This window comes from Sus scrofa, chromosome 11 (assembly GCF_054392235.1).
Source record: "Sus scrofa isolate SSC_HxYL_T2T_F1_AM1 chromosome 11, Sscrofa_HxYL_maternal_Yorkshire_Landrace_v2.0, whole genome shotgun sequence".
In the NCBI taxonomy this organism is placed as follows: domain Eukaryota; kingdom Metazoa; phylum Chordata; class Mammalia; order Artiodactyla; family Suidae; genus Sus; species Sus scrofa.
Genome location: NC_139393.1, coordinates 5498280 through 5521558, shown reverse-complemented (window position 1 = coordinate 5521558; position 23279 = coordinate 5498280). Strand labels below are relative to the sequence as shown.

Here is a 23279-nt window from a genome sequence, read left to right as displayed (position 1 = left end):
CTCACGTCACCTTTCCTTTAAAGACGCAGGCCGAAGCCCCGCCTGCTACGGAAGCCGGAAGGGAGCCCCGTTTGCGCGCTCCTTCGGCCAAACCTTACCAATCGGCGGCCCGGTACAGGTAAAGCTAAAGGCGAAGGGCACTGCGCGAGTCAGGGGACCTGCGGCGGGAGGAAGGGATCGTGCGGCTGTGCCCGCGGAGGACGCGGCCTTGCGCTTAGCCATGTCCCCTGTCCCTATCCATGGAAGATCAGTGCCGCCCACCCGCCAACGGAGAGGCCCCGTAGACCCTGCCGCGCGGTCGGAGGTCGGGCAGGGCTGTAAAGCCGTCTTCGAGCCCAAGCTGCCGACCGCCCAGCCGGGAGCCGCAAGACCTACATGCGCGGCCAACCCTGCGGTCCCCCGCACCCAAGGCCCGGCTATCCGGACGCAGCACGTTTGCTCGCGCACGCACGCCGAACGTCGCTACGACCCTCCGCCCCAGGCGCGGTGCAGGGGCCGCGCCTGGGACGGGCGTGGCCGTCGCGGGTGCACGTGACCCGTCTGGCCGGCGCGGAAGGCCCCGCCCGACAGTACCTGGCCTGCGCGGTGGAGGGAGATGGGGCAGACAGCTCGCCCTGCAGCCCAGGGAGGTCGTAGTGGGGTTTTCGAGGTTGCTCAGTGATCATGGGATTCCCCCACCCCATTTATCATTTACCAAGCTCCAAAGCTTAATACTCTTGAAAGAAGTCAATAAATTCTCTCACTAAACAGCTGCAGTTCCAGGAGTTCCCATCCTGGCTCAGTGGTTAAGGAACCCCACCAGCACCCGTGAGGACGCAGGTTCAATCCCTGGCCTTGCTCAGTGGGTTAAGGATCTGGCGTTGCCCTGAGCTGTGGTCTAGGTCGCAGACGCGGCTCCGATCCAGCGTTGCTGTGGCTGTGGCGTAGGCCGGCGCCTACAGCTCCGATTAGACGCCCTAGCCTGGGAACCTCCATATACCACCGGTGCGGCCCTAAAAGACAAAAAGGCAAAAAAGAGCCGCAACTCCAAGTGCATGCTGTGAGAGGCTTCAATGTAAGAAAGTACGGGGCGGGGGTCGGTTCCTGGAAAACCGACTACTGTTTACTGTGCCTGTGCCAGGCATGATTCAGGAAAAGAATAAACGAGATTAGTTCCCTGCTTCAAAGAACTTACTGTCTAGTAAAAGAGAAACAGTAATAAGCGTTTGAGGATGAAGTGTACCAGTGTCTGCTCCTTACTTTGAAATGTATCAAAAGGTACGTAAAATGAATGGAAAGAGGGGTAGGTAGATGGAGTCTAGGAGAATAGGTATGGGCGTGTTCACTGTACGGTCTTCCAACTTTTTAATACAAGTTGGGCCAAGAAGTCCTATAATAAGGAAGAGTCTGTATTGTATCACAAGTTAATCTCTAAAGGAATGTTGCCTGTAAGCTTAAATTACACTTAATGGCCCATCTCTGGGAACCCTGCCTCCCAGGTAATAAGAATTAAGGTAAAACATCTTCCTTTAGGAGTTCCCATTGTGGCACAGGTTAAGAACCCAATATAGTGTCTGTCTGCCTCGGTTAGTGGGTTAAGGATCTGGCGGGGCTGTGGCTGTGGTGTAGGTCAGCAGCTGTATCTCCAATTCGACCCCTAGATGGGGAACTTCCATATGCCCAGGTGTGGCTGTAAAAATAAACAAAACACCTTCCTTTAGCTCATAGGAAGCATCCTGACCAGGCCCGCTTGTCAATGGCTGCAGGAAGGAAGAAATTAACATCTCCTCTGAAGTCTGGCTGGAACCAGGACTGGCTCACCTTCCCTTTTAGTATAAAAAAAGCCTGAATTCTAATTGGGGGAGATGGGTCTTTGGGACACTAGTCCACCACCTTCTCATTCTGCTGGTTTTCTGAATAAACTATTTCTTGGCCTGTGTGGCCAGCAGCAGGAGCTGGATTTTCACAAGACTAATGTGACAATGGACAGTACCTGGCCCTCGGCTCGCCTGAGACGCAAAGCATGGGAGGTACCGCATGTTTATTTAGAACTGCCCACTCGGTGCCCAATGTTTAAATTATTTCCAGTTCTCATCGACTGGGTGGATCAAACACTAAAATTACCCTGTGTTGCGTGCATTTGAATAAGGTAATCGACACTGCTTCTGACGTGGTCCTAGGACGAGGGTGGGGTTAGGAAGAGGCCCAAGAAGAGTGGTGAGGACTGGAAGTAGCAGGAGTTGCAGGAGAAGAGCCGAAGCCAGAGGAGAGAGGGGCTCTGGGGCTGAGGCCAGTCTGTCCTCCAGTGCTTGAAGGATGTGGAGTCTCTCAGTGACCCAGTCTCAAGTAAAGAGCAACAAAAAGTGAAATTCTGTGTTTCCTTCTAGAACATGGAGTTAGCCCCCGAATTTAAAACCACCGATAGGTGGGGCTCCTGTATCATGCAGGATTTCAGTAAGGTCTGAGCGAAATCATAAATGCGCATCTCATACTATTAAACTGTACATTTTCAGTAACTGGCTTTTGAAATATTTTTGGATTCTCAGAAACACTAGTTGTAAGAGTGACTAAGTATATCAGTGTTGTCATAAGGACATAAGCATTTTTTTAAAAAATGTTTTGGCTGCCGCAAAGCCTATGGAGTTCCCGGGTCAGGGTCACATCTGAGCCACAGTTGTGACCTACGCCACAGGTGCGGAAATGCAGGAACCTTTAACCCACTGTGGCCGGCTGGGGATCGAACCTGCATCCTGGCGCTACAGACACGCTGTTGATCCTGTTGCTCCCCAGCGGGAACTCCTATAAGCATTTTTATTTTGATTTAGATTTGGGTTTGGTTCATTCGGTCTGTTATATATCTGACAGGGGTATCAAAGACATCTCATTGGAGAAAGTGGCTTCCTATTTTGCATCAGCCTCGAAAGGTTAAGGGTAATCCCGGACACCCAAGCTTAAAGCTTCAACTAACCCAATGACGTTATGTTGTTTTATTGCTCATTTTCTTACATCTTCTTAACAGGGGCAGGGAGTGGGGGTGAGGAAACAAACATCTTGCAGCTTTTTGTCTTTTTTATTTTTAGGGCCACACCCACAGCATACAGAGGTTCCCAGGCTAGGGGTCTCATCGGAGCTACAGCTGCCAGCCTACACCACAGCCAGAGCCACTCGGGACCCAAGGTGCATCTTCCACCTACACCACAGCTCACGGCAACGTCAGATCGTTAACCCACTGAGCAAGGCGAGGAATCGAACCTTCGTCCTCACGGATACTAGTCAGATTCATTTCCAGGGAGCCACGACGGGAACTCCAAACATCTTGCGTTTTGAGAAACCATCCCCAGGTGATGAGGGTGGGCTTGCGGTTTCTGAGAACCACTTCTCCAAAGCAGACGTGTTAACTTTTGGCAACACATCCTCCCTCAAACTGAAACCACCGCCACTTAAGGCGAGACACCTTCCGGCTTGATTCGATGAAAACCAGCTGGAAAAGTAAAGGTGATGTGCCTCAGTAAAACACACAGGCTGTTACGCGGGCCAAGTGCCTTAGCCACGGGCTTCCCTTAGACATGCACTTAGAACTAATGAGGGGACTCTCTTCTTTCGAGAGAAAACCAGAGTGCCAGTTGATTGAATGACGGTAAACACACAGCTTCTGCAGGCTGAAACAGTCACAGTGGTACGACTAGTGAACTGTTTCCTCTCTGTAGGCTGTTGATTCTTTTCCAAAAACTTTTTAATTAGGAAAAAAATTTAAACATATTGAAAAGTTGAAAGATTAATAACACTCCTATAACCATAACCTAGATTCGGCACATGTTGCCCAAATTACATCTATATTTTCTGCCAAACCATTTTATTTATTTATTTATTTTCGTCTTTTTGCCTTTTCTTGGGCCGCTCCCGTGGCATATGGAGGTTCCCAGGCTAGGGGTCTAATCAGAGCTGTAGCCACCAGCCTACGCCAGAGCCACAGCCACGCCAGAGCCGAGCCACATCTGCGACCTACCCCACAGCTCACAGCAATGCCGGATGCTTAACCCACTGAGCAAGGCCAGGGACAGAACCGGAGTCCTCGTGGATGCGTCAGGCTTGTTAACTGCTGAGCCACGAAGGGAACTCCTAGGATTTATGCCTCCTTAGTCTTTTCATTCAGGTTCCCAGTGACACTTTTTTTTTTAAGACTCAAAGACAAGTGTTGTGCCCCACGGTGGATTTGTCAGATCGTTGCCTCGTAGTGTCATCAAATTTGTTCCTGAGTCTGGCCCTTGTATTGCTTGGAAACTCGAAGCTACGTCTAGAGGCTTGACCAGGTTCAGGCTACACCTTGGCAGGACTGCTTCCCAGAAGGACCATGTGTGACATGCAGAGGCGGATGCTGGGTGTCAGGACGCCCAGCCCCACCTCTGCCCCCAGGGCGACGGCAGAGTGTGTCTCCCGTTACAACTTGGAAGTGCTCTTTGGGTCACCCTTGGCGACCGTATGAATACCTTCCTTTCTCACCAGCTTTGACCTCGTGACCTCTGCATCCGTGGTTTGATGGGAGGTGGCAAAATGGTTTTAAAGTTACTTTTACTTTTCTTTTCCATGTATTAGCCGGCATTCTCCTCTAAAGAACGCTTTTCTTCATCAACTGGGGATGATTAAAATTCTTCCTCACCAGGTAGGATAAATGCTTAGTTCTTTTTCTCTAACCACTTTCCAAAGTAAGAGTCGCATGGTTACGGCCAGTTTCCTTTCTTGCTTTTAGATTCTTGTATATTCAGTGTGTAGAAACGAACTTCAGTCACTCATGTTTAAATTATCAGACATTTGGCCGGTGGGAGTCTCTTCATGACACCAAGTGGAATAAAAACAAAGTGATCATACTCTTAGGGAAATCTGAAGACTGGCTATTGGATAATGTAAAGGAATGCTTATTCGTTGGGATTCGTTATTATTAAAAAGCTAAGAGTCTTCACTTCTTAGAAGTGACGGGCTGAAACGTTGCTGATGAGACGGGATTTGCTCTGAGATGGTTTGTGGATGTCAGGGCGGGGGGAGCTGCTGGTGGAGAGGAGACACGGGCCAGTGCTGTGAGTTAGGGAGAGGGGTGCTGGGGGCTTAGGGCTTTATTACACTTTTTCTGTACACGTTTGAGAATTTCCCTAATTAAACGCTTTCACTTTATATTGCTATTTGCAATGCGAATGTAATATAGGGCTTTTTTTAACCCTGTATTTTTATTTCTACTATGAAAAGCTTATTTTGAAGAAACAAGTATATTTTCAATTTTGCTGATACAAGGCCAAAATTTAGGTAGTACTGAAGTTTAACTGCTGTGTAAGTCAAGAAAATTTAAAGCCTTTTAAAATTTGAATGGTAAAGAACTTTACAAAAAACACTATTTTTCTACTTTCTGCCTTTTTCTCTTCTTGGAAAGTGTTTTTAAAACTTAAAAAAAATTCTACAGTTTTTCTTTGAAATTTTGAAATTTTTTATTTTGTAAATATATGTAATTTATTTTAGTATTAAATTACTCCTTTAAGAAAATTTGAGAAATAATGGTAATTAGGAAGAATGGGGGATGTGTGTGAAATTACTGTGTCTTCAACCTTAGGAGGACCTCAGCATTTTCCTTAAATTTCTTTCCACTTGTTCCTGTGCTGTTTGTTTGGAAAAATCCTACATTTTGAGATACTACCTTTTACTGAACGCGGTGATCCTTCATCACAGAGGACACACTGGCTCTCCTCCGTGACTGCTAGTTTCCTCCTGACTCAGTGAGGGCTGGCACTTGATGCTGCAGCTCTTCTTTGATGATAAGTGGTCTCTTTTCTGGTCTCTTCAGACTTTCCTGCTTTTTTGTGGTTTGGAGGCTTCCTCCACCAACAAGTATCTGACTGTCACTGGACAGTAAGGGTCTCAGCCTTTTAGAACCCAGTTCCGTCCCACTCTGGAGCCTCTACGGCATCTGCAGCTGGAGGCCTGCAGTTAATGACCGACAGTCAATCATTCTCTGTGGACGAAACATCTGGCACAAACCTCACTGAGGTCAGTGAACATGTGAAGTGTCAGCTGAGAGTTCTGTCGTTGTTGTTTTTCTGGTAAAGCCTCATTTTATTCACGGTTTATTCAATACTATAGAAAATCAACAGAAGAAAACTGAAAATTGCAGCATGACTGAATACTCCTGAAAAAAGGCCCTAACCCTTGAATAAAGGATGAAAACATAAGCAGAAAAGTTCACTATCTTTAGAACGGAAAGAGCGCACTTACCAGCATCTGGGTGGTGGGTGGAGACGGAGACTCCAAAGACCCGGGCGCTAAGTGCCGGCAGACGCCGCCTCCCTTCCGGCTGCTTCCTTTGGCACACGCGTTCACTCAGCACCTACAGTCGGCCCTCCACTTCCACAGGTTCTGCATCCTTGGGTGCGGCCAACTGTGGCTGACCACACGCAGGGAAAAAAATCCAGGAAGTCGTGAAAAGCCAAGCTGAATGTGCTGTGCCAGGCAGCGACCTTCATGGCATTTCCCTTGTGCTACGTAACCTGGAGGTGACTCTCAAGGTCCAGGGGGCGGGCGAGGTCATCCGCAAACCCCGACCCTTTCCCACGGGAGGGACGCGGGCACCTGCGGCCTTTGGCATCCGTGCGGGGACTGGTGGCGATTCCCCGTGGGTCCCGAGGCCGGCTGCACGGACTGAGACAGGCTCTGGGCGCCAGAGTTAGGAGGGAGCAGGGACAAGCCACGTCTTCTCACGAAGCTCCCGTCCTGGGAGGAAGGAGCATGAGAGCCCCGTGCAGATACGTGTAGGTCAGCAGGGACTCCGTGTAAAAGGCCAGGTCGCCGGCCTTTTACAGAGCGGACGGGAGGCCTCGCTGAGAAGGAAGTGAACCTGCCTCCGAGGGAAAGGCTCACAGCCTGAGCGGCGCGCTCAGCGTCTATGGGGACAGCAGGCGGCCTTTGAGGCTGGAACAGAGGGGCGGCTCGGCCCTGAGATGGGAGCACGGAGGGCTGTGATCTGGCGCCTGTGTTGTAAAGGATCACTCTGTGCCGGCGCTCGCACTGGGGCCCAGCGGTGACTCACCAACTAGTGTCCACGAGGACGCGGGTTCCATCCCTGGCCTCATTCAGTGGGCTAAGGATCCCGTGTGGCTGTGGCTGTGGCGTAGGCCGGCAGCTGCAGCTCCGATTTGACCCGTGGAGCCTGGGAAGTTCCAGATGCTGAGGGTGTGGCCCTAAAAAGACCAAAAAAAAGATAGTGAACGAAAGGAGCAGTCTGTGCCAAGTGGACGGCGAGTCACAAGGAGCAAGGGCAGCGCTGGGGAGGACAGTGGACGGTCGGGAGGCTCTGGCCCGATCTGGGTGAGGGACGATGGCATTTTTGGAGCACGGCCATAGCGAAGGAGGTGAGAGGCAGTTGGATCCTGGGTATTTTAAGAAGCTGAACATTAGGTTCTGCTGATGCATCAGTAAGAGAAAAGAGGGGTCAAGGATCACTTTGCTAGTTTGGTCTGAGCAGGGGATGCGTGTGATCGCAGGAGCCGGGAAGACTGAGCCGGGGCAGGTGGAAGAGTGGAATTCAGTTCAGCACAGGCTGATGTGGGTGACTGCTGGATACCTAAGTGGGGGGAGGGGTAGGCAGTTAACCCTAAAGTGCGGCTTTCGGGGGAGGCTGGAGCTGGGCAGTGGGATCTGGGTGTTATCTAACTTTCTGTTCACCCCCCCACCACATCACTGGTCGATACCGGGTGAGGGCGGTGGTGCCGGGTGGGAGGAGTGGCGTCATGCCACCCCATGGGGTCACAGCTGGACCAGAGGGGGTTCCCAGCCTAACGCCCCAGGCGATGCTCGTGCAGGCGCCCCAGGGAGCACTCTCTAGGAAGCACTGCTAAGGCACCCCTTGCTCGTCTCTGATGGGCGCTTAAGACACCTCTGAGGTCTGCCTGGGCACAGATGGAAGGACAAGCACGGTAAGGTAGACAAGCAACTAAAAAGTCAAAATGCCAGAGTTCCCGTCGTGGCGCAGTGGTTAACGAATCCGACTAGGAACCATGAGGTTGTGGGTTCGGTCCCTGCCCTTGCTCAGTGGGTTAACGATCCGGCGTTGCCGTGAGCTGTGGTGTAGGTTGCAGACACGGCTTGGATCCTGCGTTGCTGTGGCTCTGGCGTAGGCCGGTGGCTATAGCTCCGATTAGACCCCTAGCCTGGGAACCTCCATATGTCGCGGGAGCGGCCCAAAGAAATAGCAAAAAGACAAAAAAATAAAATAAAAAGTCAAAATGCCACTTAGCACTGCAGCACTTGTAGGCCTGAAGTCCAACCAGTGTCACCACGGGTGCCTAACGCTTAACTTTGGTAGCAGTGCCACAGCAATCCTGCGAGAGGTCAGCGTCGTTTATGAGGCCAGCCCTTTAACGTCAGGGTGCTGCCTTTGTGAGAGTCCCGGTTAAGCCCTCCAGCGGGTCAGCTCCCTTCACGGCGGGTCCCCTTTCCCGTAACTGTGCTCTCTTCTATCGACCAGCAGATGTACTGATAGAGGGTTCCCAGGGTTTCTGTACCGCACTGTCCTAAACACACCCTGGGGTAATACTCACTCGTGGAGTTGGCCCTGTGAGATCCAGGAGAAATGCAGTCAAATGCGGTAACGTTTTAACTTCCTGTGCGCGGATCTGTCACACAACAGATGACAGAGCTCCCCCAGGCTCCCACACGCCCTCCGTCCACAGCCTCACATCTCGGGAACGAACGAGTGAATTTTCACGAACTTCTCTCCCTGCTTTTTAGGATGGCTGCTCTTTTTCTAAAGAGGTTAACATTTCAAACCATAAGGACTGAAACTAGCTGCACTGCAAGATGTCTGGGTAAACGCGTGGGACAAAAGACGTCGCCAGCCCCGCCGCACCCTGTCGCTTCTGCCCCCAGACCGTCCTGCCTCATTCATGCAAAAGCTTTTAGTACTGAAGACACCCAGGAGGAAAGAAAAAAGAAAAAAAAGGATGAGACGGCTTTTAGTAACATCGGGAGAAAAATCCACGAGCGCATCATCCACGTGCTGGACGAGCAGGGCAACGACCTGGGCCACATGCACCGCGCCAACGTCATCAGGCTCATGGCCGAGCGGGACCTGCGGCTGGTGAGGCGGGACCCGGGCGCTGAGCCCCCACAGTACCAGCTCCTGACGGGCGCGCAGATCCACCAGGAGCGGCTGCGCCTCCGAGAGGCCGGGCGGGCCGAGCCTAAGCCAGGTAGGTGCCCTGCTGTCTGCCTGCGAGCACCTCAGGGCCGCGTGCCCACAGCTTATCTGGCACCTTGTGACAACGGAGCAGTGGAAAACTGGGGAGGGCAAAGTGTCACCCTGGTTCCAGTGTCTTTTTTTTTTTTTTTTTTTGGTCTTTTTGCCTCTTCTAGGGACACTCCCGCGGCATGTGGAGGTTCCCAGGCTAGGGATCTAATCAGAGCCACAGCCACCGGCCTACACCACAGCCACAGCAACTCGGGATCCGAGCTGCGTCTGCGACCTACACCACAGCTTCTGACAACACCGGATCCTAAACCCACTGAGCGAGGCCAGGGATCGAACCCGCAACCTCATGGTTCCTAGTCACATTCGTTAACCACTGCGCCACGATGGGAACTCCTCCAGTGTCTTTTTTTTAATCCCTCGCTTCTTTCTATGCCTCTTTTATTTTTTGTTATTGTTTCCAGTATCTCTTCCTTTACGCCTGTGTGAAATGAGGGAAAACGAGGTAAATGCCCCACAATGACAGGAACGCCTTCCCCTGTGACCTCAGCTGGGCCTCCCGGTAACTGACAGTGTGATGACGTGGGCCGCTCCCCTGTCCTGGGTGCCCGCCTGCCCTCATCGCTAAGGTGCAGGGTTGGGTTAATCACACAGGAGCACTTCCTAAACTCTGAGGTGCGCCCCATACCCACGTCATTACAGCCACAGCGCCCTCACCCACGTGGTTCACCAGCGCACATGGCATCTGAGCCTTAGAGAAGCTGTGAGCAGGCTTCTGAGTAGAGAGGTTTGTCTCAGGATTCCTAGTAAGTGCGGGTCATCCCACAAGGCTGTGTACAGCAGGGGGTCAGAAGGTGGCCCCAGGCTGCCACAGTGAGGCTGGGTGTCAATTCTGGGGCCCCACACTGAACAGCAGGGACACTGACTAGAAAACAGAAAATATCCAGAAGAGGCCAACTAGGGTGGTAAGGACATCAAACGGTGTCACATTAAAAAGAGGGTGACCAGCCCAAGAAGCCTGGCTCAGGGCTGACGCGCTGATGGGAAACCTGGACCAGCCGGCCAGGGCCGTTAAGGAAGCAAGGCGGGGGTGAATACAAGCACTCCTTTTTAGAAAATTCCTTTGAACTACTTACTTTAAATTAAAAAGCATCAAGGAAAATGTAGCAAACACCTGTGACCCACCATCCAGAGTAAGAGATACAGGGAGTCACTGGGTCCTTTGAAAGTCGGCCCCTGTGTGCTTTCCTCAAACAATGGTAACCTCGAATGCAGGCGCTGCATGTCACTCTTACTTGGCAGGGAAGACGCTGGTGTTTGACTTTGTGTGTGTCTCTGACGTGAGTCAGACGGGGGCACGAGGCTGTAGGACACGCGTGTGATAAAGCCCTCACACGGACTAGCACCAAGTCTCTCTTTCAAACCAGGACCCACCCTGACAAAGGAACTGACTTTTTCTTCAAACATTGGACAGCATGATTTGGACACCAAGAGTAAACAGATTCAGCAATGGATTGAGAAAAAATACAAAGTTCAAATTACAATAAAGAAAGGGAGGAATGCAGAGGAGCCAGAAAACAAAATGGTAAGTAAAAGCAGGCACGAGTCACTGCCTGTTTTGTTTTCTGATCTTGAAAAATAACGACTGTAGAAAATCTGGGAAATGTAAAGGCAAAGAAAAATAACCACTAATTCTGCCCAGTGATGGTAGTAGCTTTGCAATTTGTCGTTTTTTTTTTTTTTTTTTTTTTCTTTTTAGGGCTGCATCTGCGGCCTATGGATAGTCCCAGCCTAGGGGTCTAACTGGAGCTATAGCTGCCACCCTACACTACAGCAACTCAGGATCTGAGCCGGGTCTGTGACCTACACCACAGCTCACGGCAACGTCGGATCCTTAACCCACTGAGCAAGGCCAGGGATCGAACCTGCAACCTCATGCTTCCTAGTCAGATTCGATTCCCTGTGCCACGACAGGAACTCCCAATTTGTTTCTCAAAATGCACGCATACTGTGCATACATTACTTTTTCCTTGTGGCATAAATACTTTGCCACGTAAAACTGTCTACTTCATAACTAAAGGGCTGCATGCTGTTCTATTTTACAAATTGTTGAGTATCTAACATTTAAATAGGAAAACTAAAAACTACTTGGGTTCATCTTCTGCAGTTTGTTCTTCTTTATAAAGGCCTATGAGAAGCACTGCCTCTCAAGTGCAATCGTCTGCTAGGAAGCGTACAGCAGTCTGCAACCCCAGGATGAGGCTGGAGGACGTGGTCGTGCTTCTGGAGTTGGATTATCCAACAGCAGCTCACAGGCAGGGTCTTCAGCCCCAGTTCCACGTTAGAATCACTGAGGCCGAGGGCCCAGCCCAGCTGATCCAGAATCTCTAGAACTGCACGTCTGTTTCTTCCTAATCCCCTATACGTCTGTGTGTCCAGTGTTGGGAACAGCACTGGGCTAACAGCTTGGGGATAAGCAGCCCAAACCCGCTGCTTTGTACTTTCTGCGAGAGGGTAGCCTGGGCCAAACACACCCCTAGGTGCCACGACGGGGGATTTAGAACTATCCAGCCCGAGTGCATTAGCCCAGTGACATGGAGGCTGTATAACCGCCTGGTTACGGTACAGGTTGCAATCAGCTTAACCAGGTACGTGCGGTTTGATTTAGCAAGTCCCTGAAATAGCAGGAGTTCAAAAATGCTGGGTTTTACGGGTATGAAAATCAGCATTCTTACACTGGAAAGAATCACAAGTGTTTGGCTGTTTTCCTTTTCTAGGAGGAGCTATGCAACCAAATCCTCCAGACTATGCCTGGAATAGCTACCTTCTCTTCCAGGCCACAGCTCATCAGAGGGGGAAAGGCAATGATGTGTGTTCTTCGCCCCTTGAGCAGAAAGGAGGAAGCAAACAGAGCGGCACAGGGGCCCCCGAGAGGGGACCCGCTGAGCAGAGAAGACGGGAACCATGGGGCCTCCGACGTGCTGCACCAGTGATTTTAATAAAAGCGTGCTTCTGAGGGGACCTAACTGAGCTGGCTGGTCTGTGGTCCTCCAAGCAGGGCAGTCCCGTGTTCAGCTGGGCTCAGCATCCTGACGGCGGAGGGCCCGTGGCACTCGGGGCCGTCCAGCGACTCCTTGCTTCTAGGCAAAGACACGCCCTGGTCCTGTTTCCTCTTCGGAGGGATATACCCGCTGAGTCGAGAGGCCAGACTCCGTTTTTCTCGAGATGGCTTCACCTTTGGGGATAAGGAAGACATACAGTTGGCCCTCCGCATCTGCAGGTTCAACCAACAGCTCATCAAAAATATTTTAAAAAAAAGGGAGTCCCCATTGTGGCTCAGCAGGTTAAGGACCCAACCTAGTCTTCGTGACGATGCGGGTTTGATCCCAGGCCTTGCTTAGTGGGTTAAGGGTCCCAATTGCCACAAGCTGCAATGTAGGTGACAGCTGCAGCTCCAATTCGACGCCTGGCCCAGGAACTTCTCTATGTCACAGGGGCGGCCGCAAAAAGAAAAAAATTCAGAAAGTTTCAAAAAGCAGTTTGAAGTTGCCATGTGCCAACAATACTTCCACTGTATTGGGTATTGTAAGTAATGCAGAGACGGTATAAGGTGTCCGGGAGGACATGGGTAGGTTATATGCACAGAAAGCTGCCATATGAACAACTGGGGTTAGCACGTGACATCTGCACAGTCAAAAATTCTCATGTAACTATCTGAGCACCTGTGGGTTTTGCTATCCTGGAGGATCCTAGAAACAGTTCCCCACGGATACCAAGGGATGGTGGTAATTTGAATTCAAAATTAAAACTGTCAGGAGATCCCGTCATGGCGCAGTGGTTAACGAATCCGACTAGGAACCATGAGGTTGCGGGTTCGGTCCCTGCCCTTGCTCAGTGGGTTAACGATCCGGCGTTGCCGTGAGCTGTAGCTGTAGTAGGTGTAGGTTGCAGACGCGGCTCGGATCCCGCGTTGCTGTGGCTCTGGCATAGGCCGGTGGCTACAGCTCCAATTGGACCCCTAGCCTGGGAACCTCCATATGCCGCGGGAGCGGCCCAAGAAATAGCAACAACAACAACAGCAAAAGACAAAAAGACAAAAGACAAAAAAAAAAAAATTAAAACTGTCAGACTTGGGTACCTATCAGGTACATAACTACCATAGTATATACAACAATACAGCTACTGCCATGAAAAGGAATGTGAAGTCCCGCAGTTCCTGGTGTGGCTCAGTGGGTTACAAACCTGAATAGTTTCCATGAGGATGCAGGTTCGATCCCTGGCCTTGCTCAGTGGGTTAAGGACGGGCATTGCCGTGATCTGTGGTGTAGGGTGCTGATGTGGCTTGGATTGGGCATTGCTGTGGCTGTGGGGAGGCCAGCACCTGCACCTGCGATTTGACCCCTAGCCTGGGAACTTCCATATGTCACATGAGCAACCCTAAAAAGACAGAAAAGAAAAAGAAAAAAAAAAAGAAAACTTGAGGTCCACACAACTGCCTTCCATAGTACAGAATCACACAGTAATTAGCAGCTGGAAATAGGCTAAAAAGACTGCATCTGGTTTAAGCCATTTATGTTTGAAGATTAACTGCTTGCTAAGTGGTCTCAACGTACCTTGAGCTTCATCTTCTTCTTGTCGGGGTCGTGCGCGACGGCGTGCCTGCTGAGACTCTGCTGCAGGGAGGGAGAAACAGCCGTGTGTGTGAACACTGCCGTCTGGTGTCCGTTACTGTGAAAACCCCCCGAGTTACTTGAATAAACTGTCGGCCTTCTTTCTGTTCTGGTCTGTTCTGTTCAGGGATCTGACCTCTACCACTGGAGCAGAACTGTTCCCTAAGTCACCGCCCTCTCCCAGGACCCAGGCTAGGCATTGATAACATTCTCACCATCAGTGGCTTCCTGGTTCTTTCATGGGGTAGGGCGGTTGCGCAGTTGGGGGCAGTTCTGAACTCCTCCCGGTGGAAAGAGTCTCTTTTGACTGTGTCAGCAGCACTCCCAACACTAGTGGACAGTCTGACCCAAGTCTTGCTGTCCTCAACCAACCGCTGGCAGTTCTGGTGGCTTTCTCAAGGTCGGAGCTGTGCCAAGCCAGCCCCTGCCCCTTCAGTCTCTGCAGGATTAGCAGTGAGCGCCAACCAGGCGGAGTCTGCTGCACAGGCCCCTCACCTGGACTCCTTCTCACCCACTGGAGTCACACCAAAACCCAGACAAGGGTCCCCGCTTCCCTTCTCAATTCCTAGACGACTGCAGTATCAGCGTGCTCTCGTAAATAGGAAGCACATGGAGCCACAGAGGAGCTCAAATTCAGTCACACACCAATCACCCGGAAGGAGTGCCCGGCGTGGCTCAGCGGTATCGAACCTGACTAGTATTTGTGAGCACATGGGTTCCATCCCTGGCCCCGCTCAGTGGGTTAAGGATCCGGCACTGCAGTGAGCTGTGGTGTAGGTTGCAGACGCGGCTCGGATCCGGCGTTGCTGTGGTTGTGGCATAAGCCAGCAGCTACGGCTCCGAGTAGACCCCTAGCCTGGGAACCTCCATATGCCACAGGTGCGGCCCTAAAAAGATTAAAAAATAAATATACAATCACCTGGAACGTTTGTTTAAACACCAATTCCCAGGCCCACCCCCAGAGCTGCGGGCCGGGTGAGCCTGGGGTGGGGCCTGTGGATATGCCTTTTCAGCAAGTTCCCCAGCGATGCTGCGAGCCGCACGTTGAAAACCAGGGCAAAGCCAAGTCTGGCGGTTTGCAGACTTGCAGTAAGAATCACTCCCGATGCAGCAAGAGCGACGGCCCTGGCCCTCCCCGCCCCCCCCCCCCAGGGCGAGGGCGGGAGGGAGGGCTGCCGGCGGGGTGGGGATGGGGGGACGGGGAGGATGGGGGGGCCCGGACCTTCATGGCGAAGGCTCTGCCGCAGCCGGCCTGCGGGCACACGAACGGGCGCTGCTCCTCGTGGAACGAGAGAATGTGGCTCTGGAGGTTGAACACGGTGGTGTAGGTCCGGCCGCAGCCCTCCCGGGGACAGCGGCACACGTCCCGCTCGGGGGCGTGCGTCTTCGCGTGCTGCCGCAGGTGATCCTTGCGTTTAAATGTTCTCCCGCAGACGCCGCACGGGAGCGCCTCTGGGGGAGCAGAGGCCAGGTCAGCCCGTCTCGCAGGTGCACCCGCGAGGAACAACGACCCCAGATACACCGAGTCGTGCATGCGATGCCCAAAACCGTACGATGACACGGAGAGCGGTCATGTCGGAGGACAGGGACCTCGTTTTCATGGCTCGACGCTTTGTCTCCACCCCCCCGTTCTCGGATAAAGTCAGCCCGCCTGCCTGCCGAGGAGCAGGGCTTCTGTGCGTGGGGCTGGGGGGTGGAGCCGGGTCCTTCCCTGTCCTCCAGCACAGGGGGCACTGCTTCCAAACCGTCCCGCACACCGCCAGCCCCCCACCCCCACCCCCAGCGCCCTCCACCTGCCTCTAAAAGGCCAGGTGTGCGCAGGCCTCTGAGACCTGGGGCCACGGGTCCCGGCTCCTGCGGCGGCAGCTGAGGAACCCGCACGCAACGCAGCTATCGCAGAAACTGCGTCTAGCGTTTCACCCTTTAAATGCACTCGGTCGGTCCCACAGGGCCGAGTTTCTAGCAGGCCACTCACACCTGTCTTACCTTTATGAGTTTCTCTCACGTGTTTCAGAAGCTCTGTCCATGTTTTTGCCACAAAAGAACATTCTTTTTGACAAATATAGCCTATTGCCAAAAAAAAAAAAGAGAGAGAGACCAGTGGATGGCCTTTTGTGAATATTCAGTACAAAAATCAATCACAATTAGATGGTAAGGAAAATAATTATCACAAAAAACCCAACAAAATTACCCAAAAAACCCTAAATTGTAGGGAAACTTAGGTACCTATATAATTTTTCTCCTACCTCCCAAAAGTATTCTATCCTGTCAGTCTCAAAGGTAGTTATAAAAACCCAGAAAACTTTATTTTCCAGGAAAACCAAACAACTGCCCAGCAAGGTCCCTGACAGAGGCTCTCCCTCCAGCGGACTTGGGGGCTGGGGGCACTGTATGCAGACTCCCAGATGCTCTGATTGCCCCCACACACCTTCCCCGGCTCTGTGCCCCTCCCCCCCATGTCTGCCTCTGTTTTTCACTCAGAAGAGCCAAGGAGTCCTGTGCCCTTGGTGAACCACCAAAGACAACTGGGCTCCCCCCCAGCTTCCGCTACTGTCAGTACCGCATATGTTTCATGCTGCAAATAAGTAGGAAGAAGCAACGGAAGGGAGAAAAGAAAACAGAAGATCCCAGGAAAAAACTCTGGGAACAAAAATGGATATTGTGCAAAGCACCAGAACTAGATTAATCAGGGTAACAGCCAGCCAGAGTTTTGTCCGACTAAATATCAGACAGAAGTTAAAAGAATCAGGCTTCCTCTCAGCCTCAGCTACTCTTTTGCCTTTAAAAAAAAAAAAAAAAAAAGTCCAGGGCAGGTATCAAAAATCCCTCATGCGTGGAGAACAGACCTGTGGTTGCCGAGGGGGGGGGGGGGACTGGGAATTGGGGGTTAATAGATGCAAACGACTGCCTTTGGGGTGGATGAGCAAGGGGGTCCTGTGTATAGCACTGGGAACTACGTCTGGTCACTTGTGATGGAGCAGGATGATGTGAGAAAAAAGAACGTGTACATGTATGTGTGACCAGGTCACCTTGCTGGGCAGCAGAAAACTGACAGAACACTGTAAACCAGCTATAATGGAAAAAATAAAAATCATTATAAAAAAAAATCCCTCACAGAGGAGCTCCCTGATGGCACAGCAGGTTAAGGAACCGGTGCCACTGCTATGGCCCGGGTCCAATCCCAGGCCCAGTAACTTCCACATGCCATGGGCACAGTCACCAAAAAAAAAAAAAAAAAAAAAAAATCCCTTATGGAAACAGATAATAGTCAAGCAGCCGGCTCTCATCAATTCTTCTAGAACAAAGTTACAATCCCATTAGTCTGAAAACCTCAAACTGCAGTCCAAGCCCTCTGCATGCCAACAGGGAGAAGAATGGCACAGGCAGGCAAGAGAAGGACAGATAGCAACACTCAGTGCCTCTTTGGCCAAGAGCGAAACCAGCAGCATGGTGCTGCTGCCTACAGAGCTTCAGCTTCTCAGGACGAGCCTGGACTCGAGTAGAGGACTGAACAAACACCTGCACCGCCGCTGTCGGTCGGCGTGAGCACCGAGGCCACCGTACGCACCTTCGTGGACCTTCCCGTGCCGCTTCAGGCTGCTGGGGGAAGCGAAGTGTTTCCCGCATCCGTCGTGGGCACACCTGGGTTAACACCGGGGTATCAGCTGACCCATGTTCAGAGAGAGCTGCACTTACGGGTACCGCCTTGTCCTCATCCTGCCAAACCTCCCCTTCCCACAACCAAACCAGTCATGAAAATGGGATTCGTGGAGTTCCCGTTGTGGCTCAGTGGTAACAAACCCGACTAGTAACCATAAGGTTGTGGGTTTGATGCCTGGCCCTGCTCAGTGGGTTAAGGATCCCGCATTGCCATGAGCTGTGGTGCAGGTTGCAGGTGTGGATCAGTCTGGCGTGGCTGTGGCTGTGGGGCAGGCTGGCAGCTGCAGCTTTGATTAAAGCCCTGTGCTGGGAACCTCCATATGCCTTGGGTGCAGCCCTAAAAAAGACCAAAAAATAAATAAATAAAAAGAGAGAGAAATAAAATGCGATTTTCCTTTCTAAGGAAACGCAAACTTAAAATGCCCCAATATATAAATGGGCATACACTGTTTAGGTTAACAGGAAAATGTTAAGAAATTGTTTCTGACCAATAAAGATCCACTGTATAGTTCAGGGAACTCTATACTCAATATTTTGCAACAACACATATGGAAAGAGATTCTGAAAAAGAATCTGTGTGCATAAGTGTAACTGAATTGCTGTGCTGTACTCCTGAAACTAGCATGATATTGGAAATCCACTACACTTTAATTAAAATTTTAATTTTAAAAAGTAAAAAAAAAAAAGAAACTGTTTCGAAACATTTGTACCCAACCTTTGCATTTAATCTTATTCCCTCCTGAGAATTAAGAGATTTCACTCTGTAAAGCACCTACTTGAACAACGGTTCGTTGGTGTGCTGGCACTGGTGGGTTTTCAGCTGCTGGTGTTTCTTAAAGGTCTTCTTACAACCTTCAAAGCTGCACTGTTTAGTAAAGGTTTGTTAGTCTTGAAAAAAATCAAAGAGCAGTTCATAATGGAATTCTCTCAAAGAAAACAGCGCAGAGACTACATACTTGCTACTTTCATCCATGCAGTCACTGAAGAATTATGTGTCACATTTGTTTTTGGTTTTTGTTCATTTGTTTTTTTTTCTTTTTAGGGTCGAATCTACAGCATGTAGAAATTCCTGGGCTGCGGGGCTGAATCTGAGCTGCAGCCACAGGCCCCCACTACAGCCACAGCAATGCAGGATCCGAGCTGCGTCTGCGACCTATGCTGTACCTTGCGGCAATGCTGGATCCTTAACCCACTGAGGGAGGCCAGGGATCGAACCTGCATCCTCATAGATATTAGTCAGGCTCTTAACCTACTGAGCTACAGCAAGAACTCTGCAGTGACACATTTGAAAGAGCAAACATGTTTCACGTGGGGGAGTCTACCAATAACATACTTTAACTAGCAAAAAACACTTCCTTTAAAAAAAACCACTATTATGATAGCAAGTTTTGGACTAAATTCAGATATATGATGCATAAAGTTGGGTGCTGAAAATTTTACAAACATAGGCAGGAAGCATAAAAATATTCAGAGAAGTTAGGCATAGAAAATCATTCATACTTACTACATACTGTTTTTGCTGGTTTTCATGTTTCCGTTCAAAATGCTTCTTCAAGTTTGATTTTGTGTTGAATTTTTGATCACAGCCGCTAGCTGCACAGCTGTTAGGAAATTGTATAAAGCAAAATATCCACACAGCAAGGGGAGGGAAATTTTAAGTTGTGCATATCCTCCAATTTTATAAAAGCCTAAGATTCCCAAGTAGAGTATACAATCGCCTTGAGCCAATTACTAAGTGTTAAGCCCACCATGTGGGCCTCTCAGTGAGATGTGATTATCATACAATGAGATGCACTTTTTTAGGCTTCTGAAATTTAGCATCCACATCTCCTGGGAACTTGCTAGAAATGCAAATTCTCAGGCTCCATTCCAGACCCAATGAATCAGGAACGCTGATGGGGGCAGCCAGCACTGTGGGCTTCAACGAGCCCTCCGGGTGATTCCAACGCACCCCAAATCTGAGCTCCACTACTTTAAAGTAGCCAATTTAAAAGACAAGCAAATATCCACCCTTTCAGAGATAATGAGAAGAATCAAATGAACCCTGGCACCGTCGAGGAGCAGATGCTTGAAGGAAAAAAATGTCAGGTGTGGCTGTGGCTGTGGTGTAGACTGGCAGCTGCAGCTCAGATCCTACCCCCAGCCCGGGAACTTCCATGTGCCATGAAAAAAAGAGAAAGAAATGTAAGATAAACTCTTAAAGCTCCACCTTCTCATGCTCATGGGAGCTCGCTCGATCATGAAGACCCTGACTGCACAGAGCCCAGAAGCTGCCAGGGGACCACTTGCCACCTGGTCTGAGCTGTGCACTTTCCGAGGCTGATTCCCCATGTGGTACAGACCTCAGAGGGAGACGAGAGGATGCAGACTCAGGATCAACGCATCCCGGAAGTCATGCCCAAGGACCCCCCCCCCCCAAGCCCGACTCTTCCACACATTCCAAACCTAGTCCCTCTTGGTCAGCAGATGCGGGTGAAAAGCAGCTCCACATTCTTGAGCTCCTGAGTCATCACCCAACTTTCTCACTAAGTCTCTGTGCCAAACACTTCAAAGGCCTCACGTGGGCTCTTTACTTACACGAAGGGCTTCTCCCCGGTGTGGGTCAGGGCGTGGCGGCTCAGGTGGTAGTCCCGGACAAAGGCTTTGCCGCAGCCTTCATGGTCGCAAACGAACGGTCTCTGCAGGGAAGGAAGAAGCCTGTCCATCCTGCCCACGTCAGTAACTCTGGGGTTATTTAAAGCAATAAACTGATGGGCAAAGCCATGGGCTCTGTCTACAGGGGTGGTTTCCACTCAGCAAGAGCTGCGCGCCCGCTACACGAGGCCCACGGTGCTCCCACCTGGGACTACACAACAACAAAGATGCTGCAACTTGTCATGAGTTGCTGTAGCAGCTTCTGCTCTAGGGACAGCATGTGAAACAAGCAGGCAGCGTTTGCAGCCACACAAGAGCATTGTGGACCCGCCCCTAACCTGACACCAGGCCTCAGCAGTGACCCCCAAAGAGACTTCCTGCCTGCCACTGGCACGGCCTGTGCACACAGATCCATCCTCAGAGCATCATCTCACCCACCCAGAGCCTGGGGCAGGCTCTGACTCACCCCGGACAAGCCCCATCTGCTCAGAGAATGCCCCACACACCTACAGAAGAGTGGGTCACTCCCGGGAAAGTCCACAGGCGCCAGGGCACACACACAGCTCACGGCCCAAAGGGCAACCACCACTTGGGACCCAGGAGCTGGGAGGAAGGGCCTCCACTCCGAATCCATAGGGAAAGCAAAAACCCACCCTCCCATGCAGCCAGTCCAGTGTATTCAACTATGGAAAACAAGCCCCCCGACAGTCCAAGGAGGAGGTACCAAGGCCTCCTATGACAGTAACGGCAGCAAAGTACAGGGACAGGAAGACTGGGCAGATTACTGGGGCGGATTCACAGAACTCTGCACAACCTGTCTCGGAGCAGGATCGAAAAATATTTGTCATGTTACTGTGTGAGATTTGAGATGAGAGGACTCCAAGTTTTCTAGCCTGTAAGAAAGAAGCTGGCAGTGTCAGTATCCCAAAGACAGCTCATGAGTTTAACTTGGATATCCTGGTGATAAGAGCCCAGAGAGTGAGCAGAATGGGTGAGAGGAAGGACAGGGAGGCAGAGCACAAAGGATGTCAGGAGTGAAGCCTGTCACAGGGTCAGAAGCCAAGAGAGAGCTGGGCGGGAGAGGAGCCAGGGATAAGGTCAGTGAGGTGGAGAAGGTCCCGGGAGGAAGCGGTCAGTCCTCAAATGCTGCAGAGGGTGAGGAAGACGGGGAGCCTAAGGCCAAGTGGAGCAGTGGCCTCTAAGTTAGGAAGATGCTTGAGGCAAAGGCAGGAGCTGCAACCCTGGTTAAGCGCCTTCGGCTGAGGCCACATGAGAAGCAAAGGCCAGGAAACCGGGTTGACTCCTAGGCCTCCACGAGCCCCCCTTTCCTCACCTGTCACCTCCCAAAGGCTTCCTGCTACCCTCAAAATGAAATCCAAGCTCTAAACCCATTTGTACCCCGGCCTACAACGAAGGCCTGCTGTTCAGGCCGCCCCACCCAATCCCACTGGACCCGCCCACTCCCCCGGAGCACAGGCTCCTTTGGCAGCTCTCTTTCCCCTCAAGTATCTGCCTGGCTGGCACCTGTCCTTCTCATTCAGGTCAAGAGAGAGACCTTTCCTGACCACCCTCTAGCAGACCTCTTCACTGTCTTAGTTCCTACTTCTCCCGCTTAAAGCACAAGTACGTGACAGCAGAAGCTCTGCCTGTCCTGTTTGCTGCTCTCCAGGCTAGTCTGAATCACCAAAGAATGAACACATGCTGCTTGAAAACCTCAGTGATCAGAAGTTATCCTCCACTCTGGTCCCAGGAGGCGGGGCCTTTAAGGGCAGGGGAGCGGGGTACTCCAGCTACGCACATATTAACATGTTACGGGATGGTGACTGGCCACCACTCAAGAGCAAAGAAGGGGAAAGGAAGAAATAGCAACAACAACAATAAAAGACAAAAGACAAAAAAAAAAAAAGGAGTTCCCGTCGTGGCGCAGTGGTTAACGAATCCGACTAGGAACCATGACGTTGCGGGTTCGATCCCTGCCCTTGCTCAGTGGGTTAGCGATCCGGCGTTGCCGTGAGCTGTGGTGTAGGTTGCAGACGCGGCTGGGATCCTGCGTTGCTGTGTCTCTGGCGTAGGCTGGTGGCTACAGCTCCGATTAGACCCCTAGCCTGGGAACCGCCATATGCCGCGGGAGCGGCCCAAGAAATAGCAACAACAACAATAAAAGACAAAAGACAAAAAAAAAAAAAAGGTGAAAAAGGGGAAAGGGTTGCTTGTTGAGCCCTCGTCCCATGGCGAGGACACCTCGGTCCTAGAACTTCCTGTCTACCTCCTCGGTCCTTCCCTGATCTAAGGCATAGTTGGTTGGCTTCTGAGGTGAAGCCCAAGTTGTACTCGCCCTGCAACCCCAGGAGCTGCTGCCCTGCGGATCAACGCGCGGGACCGTCGGGCAGAGCCCACCTGGCGCGCGTCGCATCACTGGTCCCCGGTCTGGATGCCACGCCCTCCCGGGCCACGCCTGCCGCTTCTTTACCTCCCCCGTGTGCTTGCACAGGTGCGCGTCTAGTTTCCACGCCTTGTTGTAATTGGCACTGCAGTCGGGGAAGGAGCAGATGAACCTCCGAGGGAGAGCGGCAGGCGGCGGGGTGGGGCTCTCGCCGGCCGCGATAAACGCGTCGGCGATGGTCAAGGACGACACCGCCTCGGCGACGGAAGCCGGCGGCTCCAGGGCGCCCGGAGCCAGGAACCCAGCCACGTGCTGAGCCACGTGCCGCGAACCGGTGTCGACAACTCCCCGGGAACGCTGCGCGCGCTAACCCCCTGCACTTCCGTGAGCGCGGCCCGGGCGGGGCGGGGCTGGAGCGCCGGCGCCGCGTCTGCGCATGCTCCGGGAAGCCCCTCCCTGGCCCAAGTTCGCGCATGCTCCGGGAAAGCCCCTCGCCGGCTCAGGCCCCGCCCGCCCTGGGGGAGGAGCGGACGCAAGGAAGGAGGGGCCAAGGACCTCCTCCTCCCCCAGCAGAAGGCGGCCACGCCCCGCTGGGACCAGAGATCCCAAGGCAGTGCTTAGATGGGCTCCCAGCTTCCACTCGTTTCTTCTGCCTTCGAACTTCCGCAGCCCTTCCTTTCTGCAGCACTGAGTAGCCAGCCCTCCAAAGTGCTGGGTTATTTTTATTCAG

General features: G+C 51.8%; 2 protein-coding genes and 1 long non-coding RNA gene across 9 annotated transcripts; 1 reads left to right on the top strand and 2 right to left on the bottom strand.

Annotated features, from left to right (window-relative positions):
- The first annotated feature begins 32 nt into the window (after positions 1–32).
- On the top strand, positions 33–13977 carry MTIF3 (mitochondrial translational initiation factor 3). Of its 7 annotated transcripts, none has more exons than XM_084981390.1 (6): positions 33–118; positions 4573–4639; positions 6373–6512; positions 8746–9206; positions 10630–10787; positions 11980–13977. In XM_084981390.1, the coding sequence occupies exons 3-6, from the start codon at positions 6481–6483 to the stop codon at positions 12193–12195; spliced, it is 867 nt and encodes a 288-aa protein (XP_084837516.1). In that variant the 5' UTR covers positions 33–118; positions 4573–4639; positions 6373–6480; the 3' UTR covers positions 12196–13977. The 7 variants fall into 7 exon arrangements, with proteins under 7 accessions (XP_084837516.1, XP_005656897.3, XP_084837518.1 ...); XM_005656840.4 differs by lacking the exon at positions 6373–6512 and adding an exon at positions 5807–6009; XM_084981392.1 differs by lacking the exon at positions 6373–6512 and adding an exon at positions 5576–6009.
- On the bottom strand, positions 5450–9076 carry LOC146398491 (uncharacterized). The gene is made up of 2 exons (XR_014819131.1): positions 6235–9076; positions 5450–6096 (listed from the first exon to the last, which is right to left on the bottom strand). It is a non-coding gene; the product is annotated as an uncharacterized LOC146398491 (long non-coding RNA).
- GTF3A (general transcription factor IIIA) lies at positions 12175–22935 on the bottom strand. The gene is given in 9 exon segments (NM_001435678.1): positions 12175–12437; positions 13816–13875; positions 15095–15324; positions 15859–15939; positions 17441–17514; positions 18309–18397; positions 19037–19133; positions 20110–20210; positions 22637–22935. Coding segments are annotated over 9 exon segments (1140 nt in total). The 5' UTR covers positions 22832–22935; the 3' UTR covers positions 12175–12224.
- Between the last annotated feature and the right edge of the window lie 344 nt (positions 22936–23279).

Coding starts and splice junctions, on each gene's coding strand:
- MTIF3 (XM_084981390.1), top strand. CDS start 6,481: ATGGCATTTCCCTTGTGCTACGTAACCTGGAG. Junction 9,207..10,629: donor GCGGGCCGAGCCTAAGCCAG/GTAGGTGCCCTG, acceptor CTTTCAAACCAG/GACCCACCCTGACAAAGGAA. Junction 10,788..11,979: donor AGGAGCCAGAAAACAAAATG/GTAAGTAAAAGC, acceptor TTCCTTTTCTAG/GAGGAGCTATGCAACCAAAT.